The following is a 26287-nucleotide window of genomic DNA, read 5'->3' on the forward strand; positions in this document are numbered from 1 at the left end:
AGCAAGTTTGCTGCAGTTGGATTTCATAAAGCTCTGACAGAGGAACTGTCTACACTGGGAAAGGACGGAATAAAAACCACGTGCCTTTGTCCGGTTTTTATAAACACTGGATTTGTCAAAAACCCCAGTACAAGGTAACTCAATGCTCTGTGTTCCTGTCTTTCCTTCTTTGCACCAGGGCACTGCATAATATCCCCAGCTTCAGGCCTTCTATTCCAACTGACTGTATAATAACAGTGTGTATAATTGTCTAAAGAAGTGTCCTTTAACCCACATAATGGCTGCATTTGAATTACCTGAGTTTGTGCATATGTGAAGCATCCCTGTGAAGCTTGTACCACCCCTTTCTACCACCACAGTTCTTACATGTGTGCTTTCCTTTGCAGGCTTGGAAAGATTTTGGAGATTGAAGAGGTTGTAGAGGCTCTGATGGAAGGAATAGTGACCAACCAGAAAATGGTTTTTGTTCCATCAAATCAGAGTGTTGCTTTACTGCTTGAAAGGTAAGTATTAAAAAAAAAAGTACCAACAAGTATCAACTATAACTTGCTAAGTGCACCACCCTCAAACTTGTAAAATCTGATTAAGTTATTTTAGAACACATCACAAGGTAACTAATAATGCAGTGGTTCTTTCTAGTGACAACAGCAGATGTCATACACAGTTATTTTTTTGAGCCCTCTCGTAGGTCCTTCTAATCCACTTGCTGCAGATAACTGTTCTCAGTGGAGAGCTCAACTGCCCTACAAGCCAGTAAGGAAGGGGAGGGAGAACAAGAGAACAGTTTTTCTTCACAGATTGCTATTTCCCTCCTGGAAATACCACATTCTCTGAAATAGCACCCCCAGTGCAGTTCCAAAAAGAGCTGAGGACCTGCTGCTTATTAGTGTTTGTTTCTTCATATCAACACCAAAGATTGAGGCCACGGAGGCTGGAAAATTGCTTTAAAATGGCTCCATTCTTAGCTCTCCTATGTAAAGCAAGATTTTTCCTCTCACACGTCTTTAATATCCAGTGTAGCCGCTCTGCTGAGGAGGTGTTTTCATCAGAGCTCAGGTTCCAAACCTAGAATTAACATCAGAACAACTAAATTTAGTTTTCAGTTATCTTCTACAGTATCTCATGAAACTCTTAGTAATTTATTGTTTGCAAAAGCCAGCAAACTTGGGCCTAACCCTAAATTTCTTTTTATGAGGAAGTGTAAAGATGTTTGGGTTTGGTTTTTTTTCCTCTCAGGAATTTCCAGATTAACCAGATAATATTTTGAAAGCAAAGACAAAGAAAATGCACATGTCTGTGTTCAATATGAAAAGTTCCTGGATTCTGCAGCAATATTGCAGCCTAAATCATGTCCAGTGCACACCTGTCCCAGAATTGTCATAAAAGGAGATGGGTGGGATTGGAGGTAAAACTAGCTGGAGATTGATGAGGGCTACATATGCTTTGGAAATAATGCCCAGTTTAAGACTTAGTCCGTGTCTGTGCATTCTGCTCCCAGACCACTCTTCCCTTACCTGCAGTACCCCTTTTTCCTATCATTTAAGTTTTTCTTATCCCACATTTAATTTCATGTTATTACCTCTTTCAGAGTGTTTCCAGAACGTGCCCTGAATGTTCTGAAGAAGATGACCGATGTCAAGTTTGATGCAATCATTGGGCAGGGAAGCACCCAGTGAAAAGCAAGAATTGATTCTCGTTTTGCAGTGGCACGAGTGAAAACAGAACAGGGTAGTTCAGCTGGTTTGATACAGAACTAAGACAGGTGCTTCCAGGCCACCATTTCCAAGCACACAGAAGGGTTTATCCCACACCTGCAGCAGGAACACACCTGCATAATGTGGAGTGTTAGCTAAGCAGAGGTGCAGCTCTAAAAGTCTAAAGGACTGCTTTGAGTGTACATCACATTGCCTCTGTCTCGTAGTGTTGAGGCAGACAGGAATTCCCACAAAGCCTGTATTTGGGACAGCACAGCTGCCTATTTGAGTGCCAAGATTGCTTGGGAGTATGTTAATCTGGACACATCCCTGAGCAAAGCTGTCTTGCAAGAAGGAATTTATACAGCAGGTGGGTGGCCTGTTTCACCTCAATTTATATTTTTATATGCACAATGAATTTCACATACTTTTGTAGCAAGTACCTGAAACAATATAGGTGTGTATGTTATATAATACCTAATTACATCAATTATCAATTATGAATGAGCACCATCAATATGCCTTTATATGAATAAATACAGTTCTCTAACACAAAGAACATGAAGTGTCTCTCAGCAATGAAAATCATAAGCACATCCTAGAGGTGCATTTAAGATGTGGTATCAAGTAATACACCTTTCCCTGTATCATTTCTCACACTGCTCATCTGCAGTTCCCAGACACCTTTAAAACACTTCCCCATGGCAAGAGCACAGTATTTCTCTACAAATTGCTGGGTGCTCTCCTGCATTTCATGCATGCAGGAGAATGTGATTTGTTATGTGAGAACACAGACCAAGTTGGATGGTTTTCCTCTTTACATTACAAGGCAATGAATCCAACTAATGAAAATTCTGCAGTCTGTCTGTGTCAGTATTCATAAGTCAGACTCGTGTTATTAAAGAAAAGAGCAAGGTTATGCTGAGCCAGGAAAGCCTTCGTTTGCATGCAGCAGGTGAGTTTAAGTTGAACTCCACTCATGAAAACTCCTGAATACGTCTTCATTTCAACTGATTAACATGTCACAGCACAAAGTTAAACCCCTACAGGCACTGGATAACACATGCGCCTCCATATACCTCTTTTCCATCCATGTCTTCCAACATGTGTACCAGGCTGAGGGTTTATGTTTTCCACTCCTACGAAATGCTGCCTTGCTACTGGAGGAAGTGCTGCAGCAACAACATCCCTGTGTAATCTTGGACTTTAATTCCCAGCTGTGCTGTGCCCCTTCCAGGTGCAGAGAAGCAGTGGAGTAGGGACTCTCGGCAGGTGAAGGCACGCCAGGTGCTGGGGGCAAGGCGGGCATCACACCAATGTGACACCACCCCACTGCTGCCGGGTAAAGACAGCAGAGCAGATGCTGCAATGGTGGAAGGGTCAGCCAGAGCCTGCCAACCACCAGGCCAGGCTGCAAGGGATGAGGCAGGTCCCGTGGTCACACCAGGAAGTCACGTCAGGATCAGTGAGGTACAGGGCCAGGCATGGCACACCACCAGCACAGCTCACACAAGGGCTGGGGCCAAGGCCAGGGCTTAAAGGTGGGTGCCAGGGAAGAGGGTACACGGGAAAAGGCTCCAGATGAGCCTTCGCTCAGCTCCTCATGACAAGCCAGTGGCCTGATCTGATGGGACCCACCTTGACCAGGAGGTTAACCCCTCAAAGGCCTTCAGCCTGTGGTACAAGAGAGCAGCACCTGATGAAACATGGGTCAAAGACCCCTTTGGAGCACAGATTATCTGTGCACCTACTTGTGCAACTCCCAGCCACTGCAGGGACTTGCTGGCTCACAGCCATCTGAGGGAGGCCTGAATATGCTGCCACCTTTGGCACAGTTGGAATCCATGCTCACCTGAGGATTTCTTGTTGTCCTGTAAACAGGTTCTTCACAAAAGGGAGACCCCTCAGCATCCAGCTCCTCCTGCTCTTAGTTGGCAACATGTAAAAGTTTGTGCTGCCATCAGCACAAACAGTGGCTAAATGTGCTAAATGAAACAAAAATAGTTCCCATTTTCTTCATGGAACATTCATGTAACAAGACACTCAGGGTGTGTCAAAGCACGAGTTCCCAGGTTTGGATCTTTTGCTTCATAGTGGAGAATTCCCAAGACAGAAAAAGAAAGGAAGGGTAGCAAATTTCAGAGAATTAAAAACCTCAAAAGGTTAAAAGTAAATTAAGGAATGTTAGACGTGGTTTGTATTTAAAACCAAGACCCTCCAAATCCCAAATCTGAGAACAGCAATTTAATGTCCTTTTCTACTCTGAAAGAAGTTTTTCATTTTGTCCAGCTTTTATTTGAGCTCTTGCTGAGAGGGCTGGCCTGTCACAACAGAGAGTCACTTGGTCTTCTAAATGTTGCTTGAGTTTCCAAGGCTTCTGCTTTGCATAAAGAAAGAGACAAACAGCAAGGAGTTAAGTCTTTATCTCCTGACCACCAGTGACAGAACTGATTCATCGAGCCTCTCAGGCTCCTCAGTTTTCTTTCACAACAGAAAACTGAAGCTTATTCCAAACTCTGGTTTATTACTGGTGCCCAGCAGGAGGCTATGTGAGCAAGCTTCATATAGCCACCTACAGCTAAACATCAAATTTGAAGAGTGGTACCTCACACCCTGCCTTAAGGAGTTATTAGGAGTTATGAGTCAGGTTAGTGACTCTGGCCTTATGCTGTGCCTCCTGCTGAGGTATCTCTTGAAGTCAATGCTTCTATGCCCTCCCTGCCTCCTCTGCCTTGGCCAGCACTGACTGGAGCCCTGTGCCAGGAAAATGACAGCACCGCTGAGCCATGCAATTAGGGTCTGGCCCAAATGCTGATGTATTAATTAAGCAGAGAATGAAGTTCCAAGAGGAAAGGAAGAAGTGCCTAGCTTGGAATGTCTCTGCTGCAGCTGACCCAGTCTCCTGCAGACACGATGAACAACAGTTCAGCTAAAAGCACCACAATGTTGGTTAGAGGCCTGTGGAACTCCTTCCCCAGCTCTTCCAGCTGTTCCAGTTTCAGAAAGCACAAGAGAGTCAGGAGCCCACAGGGATTTTATGTGCCAGGTGCACTATGTCCTCCCTGAGCTGCTGCACCCAGTGTGCAGATGCCAGAGCTGGGACTACCCTGCTGGCTGACAGAGGCTCTGTCCCCCAGTGCTGGAGGCATGAAGGTGAACTATTGGTATCATAAACCCTATAGCTCTGTTTGGAAGCTATATAGCCAGGCACCACTCATGTACTGTTTTGCAGTCATCCATACTGCTGAAATGTTAGCTGGATTCCTGGCGCAGTCGTGGCCCATAACTCTATCTGGCAGCAAACGCTCCAGCATATTGTGGGGGCAGTGCATCCCTGGATACAGGGCTGCTGGGCAGGCAGCGTGGGTGAAACCATATGCTTTGCAAGAGAAGTGGAAGTTTATGGACACAGAAGCCTTTTGAGGACATCATCCAAATCAACAGTGAATAAAACAAAGGAGCAGCTGTGATAGTTTCCCTTTGTCCACTACAAATGTTCACTGACAGGTCTGAGACTCGAGAGACTCATTATTAGGGGGAAGAACAACATTTAACAACAATATTTAATGATCATAATTACTGTGTTCATCGTGATAGGTAAAATTTTCAAGAGACACTTAAGTGGCTTCAGCTCATCTCGGCCACATCTAGTCTTACAGAATTTCCAATGGCATGGATTAAAGCTTCCCACAGCACTGCCACCTGACCTCTCTCTTCAGCAAAGTCTGAGAGTACTTCTTCGAAGACTGGCTCTGCTGCATTTTTCTAAAGTCCTTGAATCCTGCTCAGAATGTTAAGAGAATCATCTCAACCCATGTTTCTTGCCACAAGCCTAGGCCACTTACAAGTGAAAATCATGGCTGTACATCTTATTGCCACTGTCTGCTCGCACTGAGGCCCCAGCCTCGTGGGGGGGGGCAATACTCACAGGGTTATAATGCTTGCAGGTAATGCCAATATGCATAAAATACAGGCAGTTTTAGGCAGCATTTCAGAACACGGATTTCCAAATGCAGAGAACCTCCTGAGTCCAGCAGTTTAATGAAACTGAACTTTTGTATTGTTTTGTGGGTTTTTTTCTACTGCTCCACTGAAATTAAGCATCTGAGATCACTGGTGGTTCACAGTGTTGCAAAACTGTCTGCAGAATTCCAATCTGACTCAAATTGTCAGTACCCTCAACTTTCCAGATTATTTCACTCTGCATCCAGTATCTGACCATGCAGGTTTCTCTTTACCAAGTAGGTCTTTTGCTTTGTTTGAAGTCACCACTAAGTTTTACTGCAAAACCACTATCAGACTATTAATAAGCTTACATTTATCCAAGAAGCCAGGTGTTAGTAGGAGTAAACTTGCTCTCCTGCAAACTACTTCCCCTCTGTGTACTCAGCCTTTTCACAGCTGGTAGCTGATCATTTTCAAAGACATCACAATCAAAAATGTTTTTCAAGAAATATCAGCACACTAATTATGAGCGGCTGTTAGTTACAGCTAACACAGCGATGTTACTCCTGAGATTCAAGTGAATATCTCTGACGAGGACTCTGCAGATACTCTGTAAAGGAGACTCCTTTAATATATGTCAGTTGTAATGGTTGTGACATTAGGAATGAGTGACAGCCATTTAGACGCAACATTTTATGAACATAGTTTATACTCAGTGTTCACATGTTCACTCTCCGGATAAAGAATTCCTGACTCACAAGGATTACTTTGTTCCTAATCCAAAATACATATGGTTAATCAGTAACCAACCTAGGGGCAGGAGCCACCGTAGCTCACTTCGTGCTCTCTCTCCTCAGCAGCAAGGAATAGAGAAAAGGGAAGAAACGTGCCAAACAGAGGTGTGTTCTCCTTTAGCAGGATGACCTAAGTCCACGCATACCACAGGCCTAGAGATAAGAAAGCAGCAGCACAGATTTTTTCAGATAGTTATTTTTCAAGCCATGGATTGTTTCAATTTTGCCCTGTCACACACAACGCTGTTTTTACATCTGCAGCCTCAGAAGTCATGAAACTTGGGACGCTCTGTACACAGTTACATTAAGCACATTAAGTGCTTAAAACCATAATATGGATCACAGGCAGACAAATCCTAAAGCATGATCCTCAAAAATCTAAAGCCAATTTTAGATAGCGCCTGTACTGTGCAGTGCTGAGCTACCAAAGGCACTGAGAAAGAGATGTTTTGCATGTATGGATAGCCCCACGATTATCTGCTACCCTGGAGCCTGGCAGTGGTACAGCTGTGTCAGTGCTGTTCTGCAGTAACAAGTTTGGGAAAGGGATTGTTCTTCATTCATCAGCTAACCCAGGATCTCTGGATGATGCCAAGTGACATGGTGCAAACTTCTGCTCAGTGTATGACACCTCCTTGGCAAGACAAAACTACCTGGCATTCAGTCTCTATTCAAAGCCTCCTCAAGACAGGTGTTTATGCTCCTGTGTCTCTCACCTTGTAGGCATATCTGACACACACTGATTTAGCTGAGCTCAGCACACAAAGCCACAGTCACTCAACACCCAAAGATCCTTTTCACCCAAGCTTATGTCCTGTCTCTGAGCTGCCAGGTCATGATTTGTCTTTTGGATCAGGTGAACTTCTTTTTTCCTTCTAAAATGGGTGAAAAAAACCCACCAAATCCACCCACCCACCTAAAAATCCAGCTATATAATTTTTCATAATTGGCCCTCTTTTTTTTTTTAGAATTGTTACAATCAGGGAATAGCAATATTTTTAAATTAATTGCCTTTACAGCAAGGAGGTAAAGTATTAAAGTCTCATAAATCTCTTAAAGCACATTCACCAACAAAGTAGCTTAGCAACCATCCAGGCTTAATTCTTTTGTGGTAAATTATTTCAAATGATCATTAGTCCTGCTACAAACCCTTGAATTCCATAGGCTCTGCATTGCCTAACTTCAGACACAGTCCAAATCTTGGGAGCCTGAGGTCCCTCTCACTACTCATATGCTTCATGCAGCATAGTACACACATTTCTGTATTCTTACGTTATTGTTGCAGAGTTAAGGAGATGGCTAAATAAACTTAATTAAATACATTGGGAGATTAATCAGATTTCCACTTCCTAAAAGATTGCACCAACCAGTGCAATTTTAACTGCATTTTCTAGAAAACGTATTCTGATTCTACAATTGCTAGTCCAATGAGCCACTATAGTTTTAAACTCATGTCTTTAGGAGAACCCATTCAAATTGTTATTTTACATTTACTAACAAAACAGAGGAAAAGCTTTGACTAGAACAGTCACAATAGATCACCAGGAATCCAAAGTCTCCCAACATTCAGGAAAAGGTAACTTCTTTCTGTCATTAGAGATTATACCTCACCCATGGGAATCACTACTTGCAATGACTTAGTCGATATAAGTATCTGAGGGCAGGACCCAGCACTCCGATGAATCCAGTGGCAGCAAAACGAAACAATGGCATCTTTGTGGGTTGAAGGCCTGATCAAACTATTACTGAAGTCAATGGGAGCCTTTTTGGTGGTTTCCAGGGGTATTGGATGAGAGCCACAACACATTACAAGCAGTATCACTAACTCTCAAAGTCAGAAATAAGAGCACAAAGGCATTAGTTTCTCATTCGGAATAGCAGTCTGCCCACTGACTCCTCCTACCTTTCCACAGAGCAGAGGGACAAACTTCCCTCATCCCCAGCACTCATCTTGGGAAACTGCAGGTAAGATTTCCTCCCTTGACACTTCTTAAGTGTCAAGCTTTCATCTTGAAGAGAACCCATCTGGAAAACTAAAGCTGCTGCCAGGCTGGACATTGTGGCATATGATGTAGAAACTCATTCTCTATGAGGCCAACAGAGAATAAAAGAGTGCATTGTGACAGAAAGGAAGGAGGAATCTGCAAAAAACAAGTCTGTATGGGTCGCTTTGTCTCATCACAGCCTTCAGGAAACTGCTCATGGACAGCAGCATCTCTGCCACATACATACAGGTTAGTAGCTTTCGAACACATGGGTGGATTTGGGGAGGATTCCTTGGGTTTTTGTGTTCAGAAAAATAGCCACTAAAACACTGCTGAACAGGAATTTTCTGAGATGTATTTGTGCAAACCCTAAAATGTGCTGGGTTGATCAGAATTAGTGCAGTTTTGATAAGCACACCATATAATCAATTCAGCTGTTTGCTACTGAATATTTGCTCATGCTGACCTCTATGAGATAAATGGCACAGGGGTGTGGAACATTAACCCAAGCCCACTATACTGATACATTTTAGATAATAACAATGATTCCCATATTCTTTATGGATAGTTTTCTGGCTCTTTCTCAAACAGGTCAGGTCCAATAGCAGTGTTAGTTGGACATTTTTGCCTTTAAGGGTTCCAAAATAAATGTGCATCTCCTCCTAAACACAGTATATGTGTATTCTGTGTGGAACTGTAAACCTCCAGCCATTCATTCTCAGATAACCGCAGATTTATAAAACACCTTCCTGCTTTTCAGCAGAATTGTGTTGGATTCAGGAAAAAAGGAAATCCTAGAATTATTATGCACATCTGTAGGGGTAAGCTTGGCATGCACTGTGAGTCCAGCTTTCAACACTGCAGTATGGAACTGGAAAATCTAATGAGCTATTTAGCTGTGGGGCTGGAGGTGGAGGGCATTTTCAGTTCACAAGCTGTGCTTGCTTTTGTGCAAGGAAGACTCTGTGCTTCCCAGGGCATGTATTTCTTTAATAAGGTCTTTATTTGATTTTATCAGGCTGTAAAACATTCTTGACCAACTCTTTTCAAGCTCTCAAGTCAAGCTTTAAGCAAAGTGGGATGAAGACTTGCCATTATTGCTCCACAGGCACAGAGGGGCACTACAAAGAAAGAGACTGAATTAAGCCAGGGGGAAAGTGTGTAATGAGGAAATGTATTCTGGCACTGGAGAGGGTGTAGGTATCTCTCTGCATGAGACATGTATATATACGCTGTAGAGACCAGAGCTGGTGGACAGGTGGGGAGAAAGGAGCTGGTATAGCCTTTCCCTCTCCCTGTTACATCCTTCTCTCTCTGAAGTGATAGAGAACAGTTCCTGGAAAATCTGAAGCAGAATCACTCTGATCTGTATTACAGAATATTCTGACTTGGAAGGGACCCACAAGGATCATCAAGTTGTGATAAATACAAACCCAGAGTCACTTGATTTGCAATTAGAATTTATTACATGATAAAAGCAAATTCAGTGCTGGGTGATCAGGGAGGGGTTTCAACAACTCCCAATGCCTGTCACACTCAAAGAAGACAGTTGTTCTACATTTATTTCCAACTAATTCATGAATATTCATTATACATGAGCATTACACATTATTAAGTCATACATTCAACAGATTTTTTTCTTAGACAAGAATATTATCTATAAGTATCCATAATATATTGTCAAGTCAGACATTCAGCAGATGTTTGCTTGTTATCTATATAAAGTTATAAATTTTTAAGAAAGGTGCTATTATCTAGCTAACTAAACAAAATTTCTTCACTATAAATCTTACCCAAGGTAAAGGGGAGGTAACTTGTTTTATCTCTTCACAGGGGACCAATTAAGTTTTACGATTTGTTTTTCTTTTCTCTCTCCAGGTCAATCGTGACCTTACACGATTTTCTTTTAATTAGCCCGAATCATTTTCTCAGTTTATCACAAAGTCCAACTCTTGGCCCTGCACAGGACATCTCCAAGAATCCCATATGTGCCTGAGAGTGTTGTCCAAACGCTTCTTGAAGCAGCAGGCTTGGTGCTGTGACCACTCCCCTGGGGAGACTGTTCTAGTGCCCAACCACCCCCTGGGTGAAGAACCTTTTTCTGATATTCAACCTAAACCTCCCGTGACACAATTTCAGGCCATTCCCTTGGGTGCTGTCACTGTTTCCCCCAGAGCAGAGATCAGTGCCTGCCCATCCTCTTCCCCTCACAAGGAGGTTGTAACTGCAGTGAGGTCTCCCCTCTTCTCAAGGCTGAACAGACCAAGTGCCCTCAGCTGCTCCTCTTATGGCTCCCCCTCAAAGAAGGGGGAAGATTATTCCCGAGGAGATTACACTAGTTGGGGGTACGGGGTAAGGGTATTTCTCAGGAATTGCTCTGCCTCTTTCTGCTTCCCATCGAAGGGCAGCTTTTTTACGCGCCAAAAGGAAAGGAGATAAGCATTGAACCAGAGAAGGGAAACATGGTGGTGAGAGAACCCCAAGCCAACAGGATCATTTTCGCTGTGGAAACTGTCCCGCCCCGGGTGCCCCTGGGGCACGTGCTCCAGCGGCACTCAGGTGTCTTTATTCGCGTGCCAGTTTTGCGTTCTGTTTCCCGACGGGCCTGGAAAGTCTTGTTTTCCGCACTCAACGCCCAGCGAGGACAGTGGACCCTCCATTCCCCTCACGGGGCTCTGGGCGGGCCGGGAAGGCTGGAATCTCTCACCCCCCTCCACGTTCCCCCCCTCACCCCGCGGCGCATGCGCGGGGCGCGCCCCCTGGCGGCGGGCGGGCGGGCGCTCCGCCAGACCCGCCGCGGCGGCGGCAGCGGCAGCAGCGCAGGTGAGCGGGGCGGGCAGCGGGCGGGCAGCGAGGCGGCCTCGGGGGGTCCCGGCTCCTACCTCCCACCTCCCGTTCTTCCCCCGCGGCGAGAGGGCTGCAGCCCCTTCCCGGGCCCTTCCCCCACCGCCCCTCGTACCGCGCCCGCCGCCATGGCGGCTCCCCTGCCCTTATGTAACGCGCCCCCTGCCCTCGGGTTCCCCTCAGGTGTCCCCGGGCGCCGCCTCGGCGCAGGAGGTGCCGCGGTTGTTCCCCGTCCTCGCAGCTCCCGCGGGGTCTCACCCCTCGGGCACCGCCGCCGGGGCGGGACGGACCGGGGCCGCTCCCGGGAGGGCCGCTCCCGGCGGCGGGGAGCGAAGCCGAGCCATTCCGATTAACCTGCAGTCGCTACCAGGACTGGGCTGTGCCCCGGGCAGCGCAGGGGCGGCCCCGCTGCCCGGGGTGGGCTCTGCTCGGCGTCAGGGGGCTTGTTTGTGCTGCCGTGGAGCCCTCAGAGAGAGCCGTCTCTGCCACACGGTTCGAGAAGGAGACAAAAATTAATTAAAAAAATTAACTGAGCCAGGATTCCACGCGTTTCGAGACGCTCCATTTAGAGACCACAGCCCGAGGATCTGGTGCCCTGGCCGGCTCCCTGTTGACACCTTGTAAGGGATAACGAGCCGCTTAGCTTACTCCAAACCAAATATTTCTTGTGTTAAAACCAGCGAGAAATTGCCTGTTGGTACTGGGGAGAGCCTCAGGAGTTCCCAGCCTCTCCTTGCTTCTCAAATAAATGAGAATTTCAGATGTCTCAGCTCCTTTAACTCTTGATGTTGCCTGCCTCACTTTCCTTTCTGCTTTGATCGGTTCCACCTTCCCTTCTCCACTCAAGCCATTTGCTTGACGGATGCTGAGAGGTATCAGTTAATCAGATTCTTATCCATAAGAGCAGGTACTATCCAAAAGGAAGTAGTTCACAAACTTAGTAGGGTCTCCTAGTTCATATGATCTCGATGTCTCAGTTGGTTAGGGCACAGTGCTAATAATGCCAGGGGTGTGGGTTTGACCCCTTTAGGGGCCGTTCACTTAAAAGTTGGACTCGACGATCCTTGTGGGTCCCTTCCAACTCGGAATATTCTGTGATCTGTGTTACCTCCTTTGCCTAAGTCATTCCTACATATCCTGCAGTTGAAAGAGTTAAAAACCTCAGGGATACCTGGCTTTCTGTGCCTGTTGCAAAGGCTTCTGGAAGCGCAGACAAGAAACAAATCACACGCGTGACTATAGAAAAGTACCACAGCAGGTAAAATAGCTCATCAAATGTTAAACTAAAACCACAACAGGCCTGTCACGTGTGGCTTTGGTTGCTTGTAATGTAGGTGACGCTGCAAAAGGCTCAGACACCTTCTGTAAGCAGCTGGGTCTGAGGTTTTTGAGTCAGTTTATGCTGATTCCCCTGTAATCTCTGTGTGAACTCTTGTGCTATGGAAGACGTGTCTGTGTTGTTACATGGCAAGACTGTGCCTGGGGTTTCTGTGCAGTGTACTCATGACCTCGTTTGTTTTATAAATTGTTAGCAGCATGTCAGTAGCCTGGCATCCAGTCTTCTAGTTGACCATTTGTTTGTAAAAGCAAATTTAATCAGTGTGGTCACACGTAGACACACTGTGTAATGACTGCCAGTAATTTGGTGCAGGGCAGCACAGTACCACATTAGCCACTGCCTTGGTTCTTCCCCAGCAGGTTTCAAGGATCATATTTCATAATAATAATTTCCTGCATCAGTAGTTGTAGCGTTTTGAGTTGTGAAGCCTTTTGTCTTGTATTACTGCTGCCCCCTCTTGATTTCAAACAGGTTTTAAAGAGCCTTACAGCTCTGGGACAAAAGGAAGATGATATTGCTTTGTGGTTTGAGCTGTTTGACTTGTGAGTGTATAACATGAGGCTGCAGCCTCAGTGAATCTCAGCTCTAGGTGAGAGAATATGATGATGGTTGGCAACTAGGGCAGAGAGTTCTGGGAAGAAGGGGGTGGTGGGTCTATGGGAAACAGTTTGGCTACACCTCTGGAATACTCTGCTGCTTACCATGCCCTAATTTACATGCCCAGGATAAAGGGCAGCTGGCAAATGACTTAGAAATAATGTTGCTCTCTGTTAATACTTCCCAGGAATGGCTGAACTAAACACTGCCGTGGAGACCATTAGACTATTGCTATTTTTAATCAGGTCCATCAGAGAAGACAATAGTGCCTCCCCTTGGTAAGGGTCTGTTTTGTGTTCTTATGAATGAAATACGCTAGTTAATTTTTTAATATATCTATCAACACTTCACTGTGCTCCCATTGCACTGATTTAAAATGTTTTTTTCTTTTGTGTTCTAGTTTTTGGGTATTCCCAAGCTTGCATTGCATAAATAAACCACATCTTAGTTATACCTGTATCTGCAAAGCAGAATCCTTTGCTGTTTTGTAGCTTCTGAGGGATTTTACTGGTTGTTCTGAAGCAAAAATAAATCAAGCATAAATAAATCATGGCATATTAGGTTGGTTGGTTGTTTTTCATAATGGAAAATTGAACAAAATTGTCAGCCTGTCATTCCATAAATCCCAGAAGACAGATGGCATTTCTGATGTTTGATGGAAACTGGGATTAAACCTCAATAGAACTTCCTGGAGCATTCAATCGAAGAGAGCAGGGAAGATGCTGTCTCAAAACAGCCTTAAGGGACTGCTAGGCAGAATTATTTCCAAAATAAGATTTTATCTGACTGTGCTTTTCATGCTCTACAAAGCACCTCTTCTGTTGCATTTTTCCAAGAAAGAGCAGTCCTTGTTCGCTGTTTGTGTGTCTACAGCACTGGTGGGGTTTTGGTTACAGAGGCAGATGAAAGATGGTGCCAGCTGTGCCCATTTCAGTGTTTGCTGAACTACCTGTGTAACAACACAAAACAATAATGTCAGTTTTTGCTACAAAGAACCTTTGAAATGCTGAAAGGGTTTAGAAATTGTATATTAGTGTTGTCTAAGAAGCTATTTTATGAATTTCTACAGAAGGAAACCTAGTGGTTTTAAACAAGCTAAACCAGTTAGATGTGCGGTTTCTGACTTTTTTTTTTCTTTCTGTTGACTAACTTTCTGCTGAAAAGTACAGTGGGCTTAGATTTGTGATACAGTATGTGACTATGTTTGGGAAAACCATCAAGTCTTGTTTGATTTGACCTAATTAGCATGGCTATCTGAACAGTTTTGCATAAAGTTTATACACAGAATTGGTGAATGGAGAAGGGGAGAGCGCTGAGAATTTTCTACAGTATTTTGTCTATCCTTTTTTCTCCCATGTTCCTTCTTGATGATGCATCTGTAACCAGACTGAACAGTGAACAGCTGCTTATGCAGTCCCTGCCAGAGCTGCTGCTTGTCTGCAGTTTGCACTGCAGCTGCCTCCTGCCTTCCCACTTCTCTCCCTCTGTCTCTTCCTTAGCTCTGTCAGCTGCCCGCTTTCAAATGTTCCCGTTTTCTTAGAACAACACAAGACAACAGCTTGACTTGTTCTGTTGGCTGGATCAAACTGGAGAAGATCTTGTCCCTGCCTGTGCTTATCTAACCTCGTGGTCAGCAGCACCAGCAGTTCATTACCCACACACACTCACCAGGCTCTCTATCAGACAAGGTAGTTTTGCACAGCCACACGCACGAACTTGTGTATATTTATATGCATGCAGTCTCTGTTTGTACTTGAGTCACTTCCAAAGCCTCCCTCCCTGCTCATGGAGCTACAAACTTTGCATTTGCAAAAATTTCTCATCTTGTTCAAGTAAAAGGCCTTTTTGTTTTCTGAGTGAGGCTGATTGCCCTGCTCTGCACAGATCATGGTGTGATTTTAGTTCGTCTTGTGGGTGGGTAACCAAAATTACATACAGGGTAGTTGGTGAAATTTCGTCTGTGTCTTGATTTGTCCTTGACTTCTGCCCCCTTTTTTTCCAGCTTCAGTACCACTGATTATAAAGAGCATTGGATTTACAGGTATCATAATTCCTCTCATCTGAATGCTGCCTAGTTTTGGTTATACTGGGAGTCTTGTTTTTTTGTTTTGTACCACTGAAGTGTCCTCCTTCCATGTGTCAGAGAAAGAATAAGGATGATCTTGTCTTTCTGGGACACCGTCTCCCAAGGTACCCGGCAGGGGAAGCAGGCTGTGTATTCCAACATCTAGGTTGGCTTGTTGGGCAGGATTCCTTGGGTTTTAATTTCATGATGGGGGAAAACAGAGCAATGCTATTCATGTCCTGTCCCTGTCCAATGTCTACAATTTCTTTTTACTTCAAAACTGAGGTATTATACCTTTCTTGAACATAAGTACTTTATGTGACATGAGTAATTTTACACTGGATTCAGTTTCAGATTGAACTAGAATGTCTGAATCAAAATCACTTCACTTTAGGATGTTACTGTTATCTGAATTGCAGCAGTTATAAGATAATGTGTTTGTGCTCTGACCCCCCATCCCTGCTTGCTTTTGTAAGTTTGAGGAATAGGGAAGAGGGGATCCTCAGTCCCTTGCCTGGAGTCCAGAACATGAACAGAACCCCTAACAACCAGAACAGCAACTTTGGGGTCTGGAACAGCTGCACTCTTAAGAACAGCAGGCATCACTTAAATATTTAACTTGAACAAGAAAATTGCTGACTTGCTCTCAGCAAACAATGGTGAGCTGTAAATGTGTGGTTTGGGTTCTTTTATTCAGACAGTTGCTCCTTCATGGCAAGTGTCAAGCAGTTGTTTACAAGGAATAACAGATGATTTTATGAATGAGGCACTTCCTTTAGTTTCCTTAGACAGTCACTTCCTGTGATGGTCACTTACACTCTCAATGTTGTCAAAATACTAGACTGTACTGAGGCTGGAAGACTTAATTGCCAACATGAAAAAGGGAGCAGTTTATTGAAGTTCTGAAACACATGGCAGTATTTTGTTCTAGAGAGGAAAGACTGTATATGTGTGGCATTCACCCAGTTCTAAACTAACCTCAAGTAGCTGGATGTTATTGTTGTATTACTGATGATTTGGGGAGCAGATCTGTAAATGGCTCTTCTCTCTTTGTTTGTGGAGCTGAAATACTCTGACCTCCTCGACTTCAGAGTGACCTCCTGATTTCTAGAGTGTAGTGTCTTGATTCAAGTGCTACTAAAATTCATTTCTTTTTCATTTAAAATCGGAGAACAGAAAATGCCTGCAGCTAAACATTCAGATGAGCCCAAGCCAGTATTTTCTGCAAATGAAACATGGCTGCAGCTGGTACTTTCCATAGCAGACGATGATTTGTTTGAAGACTCAAACTGTGAGATGCTGTAATTAAGACCAGTGGAGGATTTGGGGATACGTATCTAAAAAGATTTGCATGCCTGAGATGTGTCACAGAAACAAGATGCTCCTAAATTGGTGACTTGGGGGAAGAATTAAAATCTTATCTTAAATATTGTTATCTGTCACAAAGTCTCATCAAAAGAAAGCTGAAGTGTGTCAGACTACTGCTATCTGAATATTTCCCTAAGGTTATATTATATGTTTATTTTCAACATGTTGCAGAGACTTCTTTTTATCTGAGGAGCAGTAAGTGACTTGCTCTCATGTTCCCATCCACATATTTGATACTGCAATACTGGGGGCTCCTCATCCATGTGATCTATGGCTGTGTGCCTGAGGAATGGAATTGGTTTCCTCTGGTGTGATTTCCAGTTTCTTCCCCTACAGTATCAAGTGTGTACTTAGTATGTATCAAATATATAAATCCAAATATGCACTCGACTTCTTTTCTTACAGGGCAGAGCATCTCCAAGAGCTTTATTTGCTATAGGCATCAGATTTGGATGAAGAGCTTTGATTAGAATCAGTTGTGTTTGGCTTATGTGTTACTGCTTAGTTCATTTATAGCATAAAAAAATTGACCCCAACAGCACTGATTTATCTGAAGACTCACAGGTTTGATATTGGTGTTTACAGTGGCATACCCAGAGCAGGTAAAATGTAGCCTTCAGCCTTTTTTTATAATGAGACACAGAATAATCAGGGAAAGTATATGTGAGTGATTGCAGTTAAAGCATGAGGATAAATGTAGCATATGTGTCAGATGGAAAAACCTTATGACTTGGGAGCTGTGAACTGTCATTTAGGAGTCAGTGGCAGTCGAAAGCAGCGCTTCTGCACGCTGTAAAAATTGTTAGGTTGTTGAAGTGAGAGTGTCAGTCAAAGACCAAAATAAGCATGAGTTCCCTGGAAGTGTAGGCTAGAGATGAAGGAATGACACATGATGCTCTTCAACACCCTTGTACAGCATTTCAACTGCTCTGTTTTTTTCCTCTTGTTTGTCCATATTAATTTTTATAACTTCAGAAGGTTGTGCTTGAAGCTTCATATCCCAGTGGTAGTAGTGACTTCCTTGAAGGGCATGTTCAACAAAGCAAAGGTGGTGAGTACCAGTAGTGGAGGATTAATTTGAGAATCAAAATAGCCTAACAAACTAGAAAAACAGCTTAGTATAGTAATTTGCCAAATCTGGCATAATGGAAGCTAAGTTTTCAGCAGAAAAAAGTATTTATTGCTATAAACTGTATAAATATCCCATGGTCCCTAATATCTTTGAGCGAGTTTGGGGTTTTAGAAGAATTAAGATCTTTCTCTTAGATACCTTTTAAAGGTAATACTTACCTTGCTTTAAAGCACCACAGGCAAATACTGTAGGGATGTTTGATCTTGCTTTAACCTGCCTGGCCCAGGGCAGCCACCAGCTCTGTCACCACACAGGACACGGAGCTGACAACAACCCTGTGACCCACAGCAGAAATGAGTATGGTTGCCTCAGGTCACTTCCTGCTTTTTCTCTGGTACTGAGGCATGAAGAGCTGTAAATTCAGTAAGAGACACTTTCAAAATAGCCCAGAGGAAAATCAGTTCTGCTCCCAAGCACGTGAATTAAATTTTTATTGTAGAAGAATTTTTTGTTCCTTTGGTCAGTCCACTTCCTGCAACGCCAGAGTCCATGAGCAGAAATCACTGAACTACAGCAATCATCAGCTCTCAGTATAGAATGAAAAATGAATGCATCATAAATTAATTAAAAAAAGTGAAAAGCAGATTTAGCCAGTGTGAGAGAAGAACATGCTACTCCATATACTCTCGAGTACCTTCAGTATTTAAAGGGGGGTTATAAAAAAAAGTGACATTTTACATGGGCAGATAGCATAGGACAAAGGGGGATTTTTTTTTAAAAAAAGAGGAGAGATTTGGATTAGATGTTAGGAAGAAATTCTTTACTGTGAGGGTGTTGAGGCACTGGAACATGTTGCCCAGAGAAGCTGTGGATGCCCCATCCCTGGAAGTGTTCAAGGCCAAGTTGGATGGGTCTTTGAGCAACTTGGTCTAGTAGGAGATGTCCCTGCCCGTGGCAGAGGGTTGGAGCTGGATGATTTTTAAGGTCCCTTCCAACACAAACTATGATTCTGTGATACATCTTTGCCTTTTTCATGTCTTTTTCAGGAAGTGTGGGCAACAAGTTCACAAACAGTGGCTTTTCCTAAAGGTACCTGCATAGGATTCTTGACTGTAGGTTGGGTTTTTTTGCCCCTTCTCCTCTCACCTTTGCCAAGTAAGATCGTAGGTAGTATTTATAACATGTAATCAAAGTGTTAATGTACTAGCATTACCCAATGTTTCATTTTCTTTTTTTTTTTTTTTAAACAGGAAGGTGGACAGAACTGCATTTTAGGACTTAATTTCTGATGGGCTGGATTTTGTCTTGGCAGGAGTTTTTGAAGATTCATGCAGTGAGAGAAAAAACAGCCAATGGCTTCAGAATCCATGGTCCCTGAGCAGGCAAAACAACATCTGATAAAGGGAAAAAGGCGGCAGCAACAGCAGCAAACTAGGCCTTCCAACAGTGATGGTGAAGATGACGTCTTTGTATTTGAGGCAAATGAGGCTTGGAAGGATTTTCACAGCTCTCTTCTTCACTTCTTTGAAGCTGGAGAGCTCTGCGACGTTACACTGAAGGTGATAATTTGTCACACATCCATTGCATTTAACACTCTGAAGATAAAGCTACAAATAAATGTGCTGGAGGTGGCTGTGAATTTGGGTAGGGATGTGGAAGCCACAGAATACTTGTTGCATATGAGGCATCTCTAGATATACTGATTTTTTTTTCTTATTTAGGAGGTTTACAGCTGAAATTGAAACATTTAAGGTGAAGTACATGACTTTGATCTCATCCAACTTGCCTTCCAAACAAGGTCCCACAGTTGATGAGTATGTTATTGTGCAGTTTCAGCTCCTTGTAGCCTCTTTGTTCTCAGCACACTTTCATCTCCAGTTCCATCTCTTATTTCTGCATTCTGTATTGTTTTGTTACATCCTTCCCAGCAAACAGGATTTCTGGAACAAATCTGACTTCCAGCATTCTCAAAGGAAGAAAGAAAAAAATAAAAAAACCCAGACAATTATGTTCTACAGCTGATCAAAGAATAAAGGAGGAGGAGGAAGAAGCAGCAAGTTATAAGATTCTTGCATAGCATTGCTTTAATGCAGTATTTGTAACTCAGCTGTATGTTCCTTATATCCTGATCCCAATAAATTTGTATCTAGCATCCATAACAGTGGGTGCCAGCACCTACAAATATTAGGTATTGCTTAGCTAGACCTCTTACTAGTGCAAGATTTAAGAAAAAGAGATGGATCATAGTTCCTAAACCAAGAACAAATGATAATGGATGCCTTTAGGAGCAATTGTTTGCCTGCCACTTTGACTGTTAGATATGAACTGAGAAAATCCTGGACAGATGTGTGTCCTTGGTAAACCCGGTCCCCAGGAGGCATCTCATCTTTTGAAATGCTTGAGAAACAATGGAAATCTCTGAGGTTTTTCTCCCTTCTGTCCTAGTGGACAACAGGAGTAATAAGCAAGAACATTTTCCTGTTCTGCTTCACAGCAGGTACTAAATTGCCTGTCACCAGGCACAGAGCAGGCACTCAGTGCAGTAGGTCCAGTGGCTCATAACAGTGCCCACAGGACACTGAATGACAATGCTGAAGCTGCTCAGGGTAGCTTGAGAGCTGTGAAACAATTGGGCTGAGCACTCATTATCAGGTCTATTTACATCAGGCATTTTAAAAGGCATTTTGGGGAAGAAGGTCCACGTCAGAACTCTTACCAAGCTTCCTCATCTCTTTTCTTGTTGACCTCATACTCACCTGCCTTCCTTTCCACCTACCCTTGCGAAAAAAAGGCAGAAAGTCTTACTTTATAAACATTTAACTGTGTTAAATGTATACTCCTGCTAGGGAAGCTTGGCTTGGAAAATACACTTTACTGGGGCTGCAGTTTAACTTCCCCCAAGTTAGGCTTGTTTTAATGCTCATTTGTATTATCTGTGTGGAGCTACTTTGGTAAGTTAAGAATATTACGTTGCATGACTCGTCTTCCAGTGAAAGCTAAAGCAACCCATGTACGTCTTACTGTACAGCTTCCTAAATCAGTGATTTTCATGTAACTGGTAACTGTTATCTTGAATTGAAATTTTCTGGAGGGCTTGATTTTCCTTTTTGTAGCGCTCAGGCATTTGTCATGTTTTAAGAATAATTACATCTCTACTGAACTTTCTGCTTTTGTGTGTGACCTGTGATAGTGAGCAATTCTGGCATTGCTGTTGTCAGACCAATTGCTGGCTCTTAAAATATGATAGTTAATAACTGAAGGGAAACTCGGATTTCAAAATACCAAGAATATGCTAGATATTTGATATTAAGCAGATTTGGGTAACATAATAAAGCCATTTAATTCAAAAGAAAGGTTTAATTAGAGGGTGGGAGGATGGGCAGAATAAAAATCTGTGCAGGTGAGAATAGCTTGGGAGCTTTCCCTGATACAGCAGACCAGGTGGTGGGATCTTTTTACATCAGTACTGTAATTAGTTGGAGTGATGCTGTAACAGTGATAAGCCGTGGGAGCACACAGGGAGACTTCCTCTGCTCCTACGAGCTAAATTCTGGAATTTCACTGTACTGCTGCTGTCATATGAACAGTGTTAGAGGGCTGTTAGAAGGCAGAGAGTGTCAGATGATAGCATCTGCTTTTCTCCTCCTGTTGGTTTGCTTTTTGTTCATTTGGTAGGTCTGAACTGTTCCTTCTGGGATCAAACTGTGTTTGATCACACTGAGCCATCCATCTTTGCCTCATTTTTAATCTGTGTACTCTTTCACCTGTCTTTACTTTCTGTACTCAACTCACTACTTACAAGTAAGTTACACTTGTGTTGATCATACACACTTTTTAAAAAGTAGAGCAATTGTGTATTGAATCAGAGCTAGAAAAAGGTCCAAATTACCCTTTTTAATTTAGTATCTTTTTTTTTTTTAAAATTGCAAGACAGGTCACTGTAACACCTTCATCTGAAAATGAACACATAATTTTAGTCCATCAGGGAAAATGGTTGCTTAACTGAGCCATACCTTTATGGCAGTGCAGACTGCAGAATGACAAAGGCTGTAAGAAGGCACTCCTGTTAACACAGATAGTGGATTGTTCGTTTACCTTCAGTATTTACATTCTTTTTAAATGTAATTGAATTCTAGAATTTAGTACCTGAAAAGCCTATTTTGTGCTTTCCGACCAGAGTTTTGAAAAATACCTTGTCTCTATGGGGATACACTATCTTTTGTGGCTAACAGATTCTAAAAATCTTGAAGTGATTGGTAACTTTTAATAACTGTTATTACTGTGGTTTTACATAAATTTGCTACTATAAAGATCATTATCAATTTCTTGATAGTAGTAAAAGTCCAGAAGTTCAAATTAAGTAGTCTAAAAATGTCACTTTGCGATTTCCCCCCCTTAAAGTCTCTGAATACACATAAAACAAGTGCCTAGCAGTCTCCTGTCTCCAAGATGCATCTGGAATGTTCCTAAGGATGCTTCATGTGGCTTTTAAGGAAAGGCAAGTTTAGTGCATCAGTGCTGCTGCTTCCTTGTTTTATGGCTTTGTGCTATTCTGGTGGCCTAGTTACAGCTTAGATCTGCCTGGGATACATGGATGTAATTCCAGAAGTACAGGGCAAGTGAAGTTAATTTGTTTCAACGAAATACAGTAGCTTAATGCACATTGAGTCCAGAATTCTTATTTCGGCTTAACCGTTCATCTTTTTCACAGCCAAAACTGACATTACAGTAAAATGGAGGGTTTTTTTGTTCTTTTTTTTTTTCAGGTCGGTTCAAAGCTTATCTCCTGCCACAAGCTGGTTCTAGCTTGTGTCATCCCTTACTTCAGAGCCATGTTTCTTTCGGAAATGGCTGAGGCCAAGCAGAAGTTGATCGAGATCAGGGACTTCGACGGCGACGCGATAGAAGACCTGGTGAAGTTCGCGTACTCCTCGCGGCTCACGCTGACGGTGGACAACGTCCAGCCCCTCCTGTACGCTGCCTGCATTCTGCAGGTGGAACTGGTGGCAAAGGCCTGCTGTGAATACATGAAGCTGCACTTCCACCCCTCCAACTGCCTGGCAGTCAGGGCGTTTGCCGAGAGCCACAACCGCATTGACTTGATGGACATGGCCGATCAGTTCGCTTGCGAGCATTTCGCGGAGGTCATGGAGTGCGAGGACTTCGTGAGTGTGTCACCGCAGCACCTCCATAAACTCCTGTCCTCCAGTGACCTAAATATTGAAAATGAAAAGCAAGTTTACAACGCTGCTATCAAGTGGCTGCTGGCCAATCCACAGCATCATGCCATGTGGCTGGATGAAATACTTGCACAGGTAGGGCAGACCGAGGCACCATGTGCCTGTCTCGTCAGTGGTTTAGTTGTTTAATCAACTGTTTGCACTTGAGTAGGTCTCAAGACGAAAAATGTTCTCAGCTGTTGGTGCCTCATCTGGTGTTCACAGTTGTGAGCTGACCGTGGAAGCAGGTTAGATCTCTGGAATATCAGGAAAAAGTGGTATTTTCCTGTTTTTGTACAGAGAAGAGTACTCACTTTATGCTCACGGCTGGGGGGGAGCCAACAAAAAGCTGCATCTGTGCTAGAGCAGAAACTTCTTAGATTTACTTGAAACAGAGCAAGCCATTGCTTCTCTTGGTTTGATACTCCTACAGCCTGAAACTACTGCCCTTGCTGGCATGTATTTGTACTTAAGAAAGGAGTCAAAACTATTGAGTTTTTTTACATGGCTAGGAAAGTAAAACTGTAACAGTGACGTGTCACATCAAGTCATGCTTCTAAAATATTTCATGTGTTTAATTAAAAAAAGGCTAAGATATGTCAGCCCTACAAGTAGGCCAGGAAACATGATAGACCTTTTAATACTCGCTAGACTAGCACTGGTTATCTGTAGGAGTCAAAAGGAGTTTGCAGTTCAATTGTCCAGACTTGATGTGAGTTCACTGCTTCTGAAAGAAACACAGGTATCAAAAGGTCATTCAGCTGAACTTATGTGGACACCCATCAGACCTCCTCCTGTCAAAGCATTAGGTACTTCGGTTATTCAAACTCCACATGTGCTGGTTATGGGAGTTTAAAATACAATATTTGAGACAGGTATGGGGAACCTGTGCTGGGAAGGATTGGGGTGCATGCCATGCACTGCAAAATGCCCCAGGGGTCTTAAGAGGATCAGCTGTGTGGTTTCAGTTGTCACTGAACTCCAACTTGAATACTTTTCATTTAGCTCAATTGCTAATATTGGTGTTACATGAGTGAGGAGAGGTCCACTAAGATGCTGCTGTCAGTGTCTTCATGTGTCATTTTTCACATTTCCTAGTAAAAGATGGTTTATTAACTGTCTTCCAAAAACCTTCAGTTCATCTAGACTACCATGAGGGTTTTGGTACAAAAAGCCCTTCTTTAGTGCATTATAATTAAATTTACAGGGGATATATATATTAAAAAAGAGTTTTATTGCCCAGTTGTGCTATCACATGAGATTAACAACTTCATTCTATTGATACCACAGTATCTATCTATCTGTCTATCTGTCTGTCTATCTATCTATATTGTATTGAAGCATTAAAAAAGTAAACCCCTTCCTGTACATATGGGTTATTTGCCAGAGTATATGGAGCCCTCAGTTGACTTGACCATTATTGCTAGCAGAAAACATGACTGGGCTTATCAACAGTTTTTATCCACATCATAATCAGCCTTATGGGTTTTGCTGTCATAATCAGGTTCTGAGTCTGTCAGCCTGGAGCTCTTACCACATCACTAACCTCAGGAGCCTGTCAGCAGGGCTACGGTGGTGCTTTAAAGCAGCCTAAAATAAGCTGGGCCAAAGTAAAGGAAGAAGTGGGACTGAAAGCAAGTAAGTAAGGAAAAAGTGGTAGAGACACATGCTTGTTTGGAGGCAGGGGCACTTGTCAGTGATATAACAGCACCATCCTGCTGCTCTGGGAAGCCCTGGAGATACTGGACTTCAGCACTGAGCTAACTGAGAGCTGCTTGGCAGCATTGACTCCAAACCTTAAGAAATCAGGTGGAGGTTTACCTCAGTTCCCCCCACTAACACCTGTCCCATCTGTGCCCCTGATTGTACTTCGTATGCTTCACTGTTTCTCTCACAAGGAAAAATGAAAGGTTTCCTGAAATAAATGACAGAAAGGATTTAGAGAAGGAAACAATTGGCTCCCAGCGTTTTTTTTAAAATCTCGAAGTCTGTCAAGTCTGCATCAAAGAAGGTGTTACTGCGCTAGCAATACATACTTCATTGGCACTTAGGTCATGCTGACAGTGTTTCCTTTCCTTTTTGACTTGCCAGCCAAAGAAAATGAACCATTCTAGCATAAGCCCTCCTTACATTAGCATAACAGTGACCCAGAAATTCAACCCTCAGCAGACTAACCTGACACAGGCTACCCTGATGAAATCACAGGTGCTGCCTGCATCACACCTGGCAGGTTCAGCTGCAGCACAGGCAGCTGCACTTCTCCCACACAGCCTGGGCCAAGGGACAGTTCTCCGCTGTTGCTTAAGTGCAAATGGTTGTAGCAAACATTTGTCACTCGAAAGAACTGTTCATATCGCTGTTATCTGGGAAAAAACCATGCAAGCCGCTCTCTTCAGTGAGGAGCGTGGGGCTGCCAGCTGGCCCAGGAGCTGCCATCTGTTACGTGTGCGTCACTGTGACTGGTGAGACTCAGCCAGTTCAGCCAGTTTCTCCAACTGTGTTCATTCCTGTCAGGTACGGCTGCCTCTCTTGCCCATTTGTTTCCTTATGGGCGTTGTGGCAAAGGAAGAGATTGTCAAGCAGAATCTAAAATGTAGGGATTTGCTGGATGAAGCAAGAAACTACCACCTTCACCTGAGCAGCAGGGCAGTGCCTGACTTTGAGTACTCCATTCGCACAACACCAAGGAAGCAGACTGCTGGTAATTAAATGTGTGTCTGGTTATCCGGTAGGGAGCGGTGTGGAGGAAAGGCAGCACATCTGTGGAGGTATATATATATACTGGTATCAAGCAGGCATGGTTTGGTATCCAGGATTGTTAATGACTTAATCCAAAATTGGGAAAGACATTATGTGCCATTCTGGTATTTAGATAATGTGCTGCATTTTCCTAGCAGAACTTTAGCAGTCATTTTCTTTCTTTAAAGCATTATGTATTTATCTTGATTGGCTCTATCTGTATTAATGCTAGAGCTGTTAAGTATGTTATGACCAGGCAATCTGTTCAAAGCTATACCAAAAACAGTGGACAGTTATCTTTTGGTGTAAGGCTGAGCTAACTTTTAAAGTCTTTGACTAACCTACACCAAAAGTGAGTGATGAATATTAGACTGCAAATCGTCATTTTTACGTTGTTATATTTAACAAACAATGTATTCATCTCCTTAAGCAAAATCACAAAAAAGGCGTATTTAAAATGTACATTGTGTTTGCAAGGGCACAGATAGCCAATTGCCATAGCAGCATGCCAAGCAAAGGCCAAAATCCAGTATGCAGTTATGCAGGGCAGTGACTGTGCCCTTGAAGTGAAATACAACTTCTCCCAAACGATGTAATTTTCAGTTTGTTCTGCTATACTGTTTTTT

At 43.2% G+C, this 26287-nt stretch overlaps 2 protein-coding genes across 7 annotated transcripts in view; both read left to right on the forward strand.

Annotated features, from left to right (window-relative positions):
• HSD17B13 (hydroxysteroid 17-beta dehydrogenase 13) overlaps positions 1–2253 on the forward strand; it is a 2415-nt gene extending 162 nt beyond the window's left edge. The window contains exons 1-3 of the mRNA XM_027652951.1: positions 1–134; positions 387–503; positions 1589–2253. The exon at positions 1–134 is cut by the window's left edge and continues 162 nt beyond it. Coding sequence (XP_027508752.1) covers positions 1–134; positions 387–503; positions 1589–1676 — 339 coding nt within the window. The 3' untranslated portion in view covers positions 1677–2253. The remainder of the gene's footprint in view (positions 135–386; positions 504–1588) is intronic.
• Positions 2254–11189: 8936 nt separating this feature from the next.
• Positions 11190–26287, forward strand: part of KLHL8 (kelch like family member 8) — a 21656-nt gene continuing 6558 nt past the window's right edge. Inside the window, exons 1-4 of one of the 6 annotated variants that reach the window (XM_027652787.1) lie at positions 11190–11241; positions 18954–19262; positions 22470–23018; positions 25437–25623. In XM_027652787.1, the coding sequence (XP_027508588.1) occupies positions 19056–19262; positions 22470–23018; positions 25437–25623 (943 nt within the window). In that variant the 5' untranslated portion in view covers positions 11190–11241; positions 18954–19055. Of the gene's footprint in view, positions 11242–13385; positions 13477–16341; positions 16597–18953; positions 19263–22469; positions 23019–25436; positions 25624–26287 lie in introns of those variants that run through there. The other 5 variants (XM_027652790.1, XM_027652789.1, XM_027652791.1 and 2 more) reach the window with 5 other exon arrangements.

This window comes from Corapipo altera, unplaced genomic scaffold, assembly GCF_003945725.1.
Source record: "Corapipo altera isolate COAL_440 unplaced genomic scaffold, ASM394572v1 69, whole genome shotgun sequence".
Lineage (NCBI taxonomy): Eukaryota > Metazoa > Chordata > Aves > Passeriformes > Pipridae > Corapipo > Corapipo altera.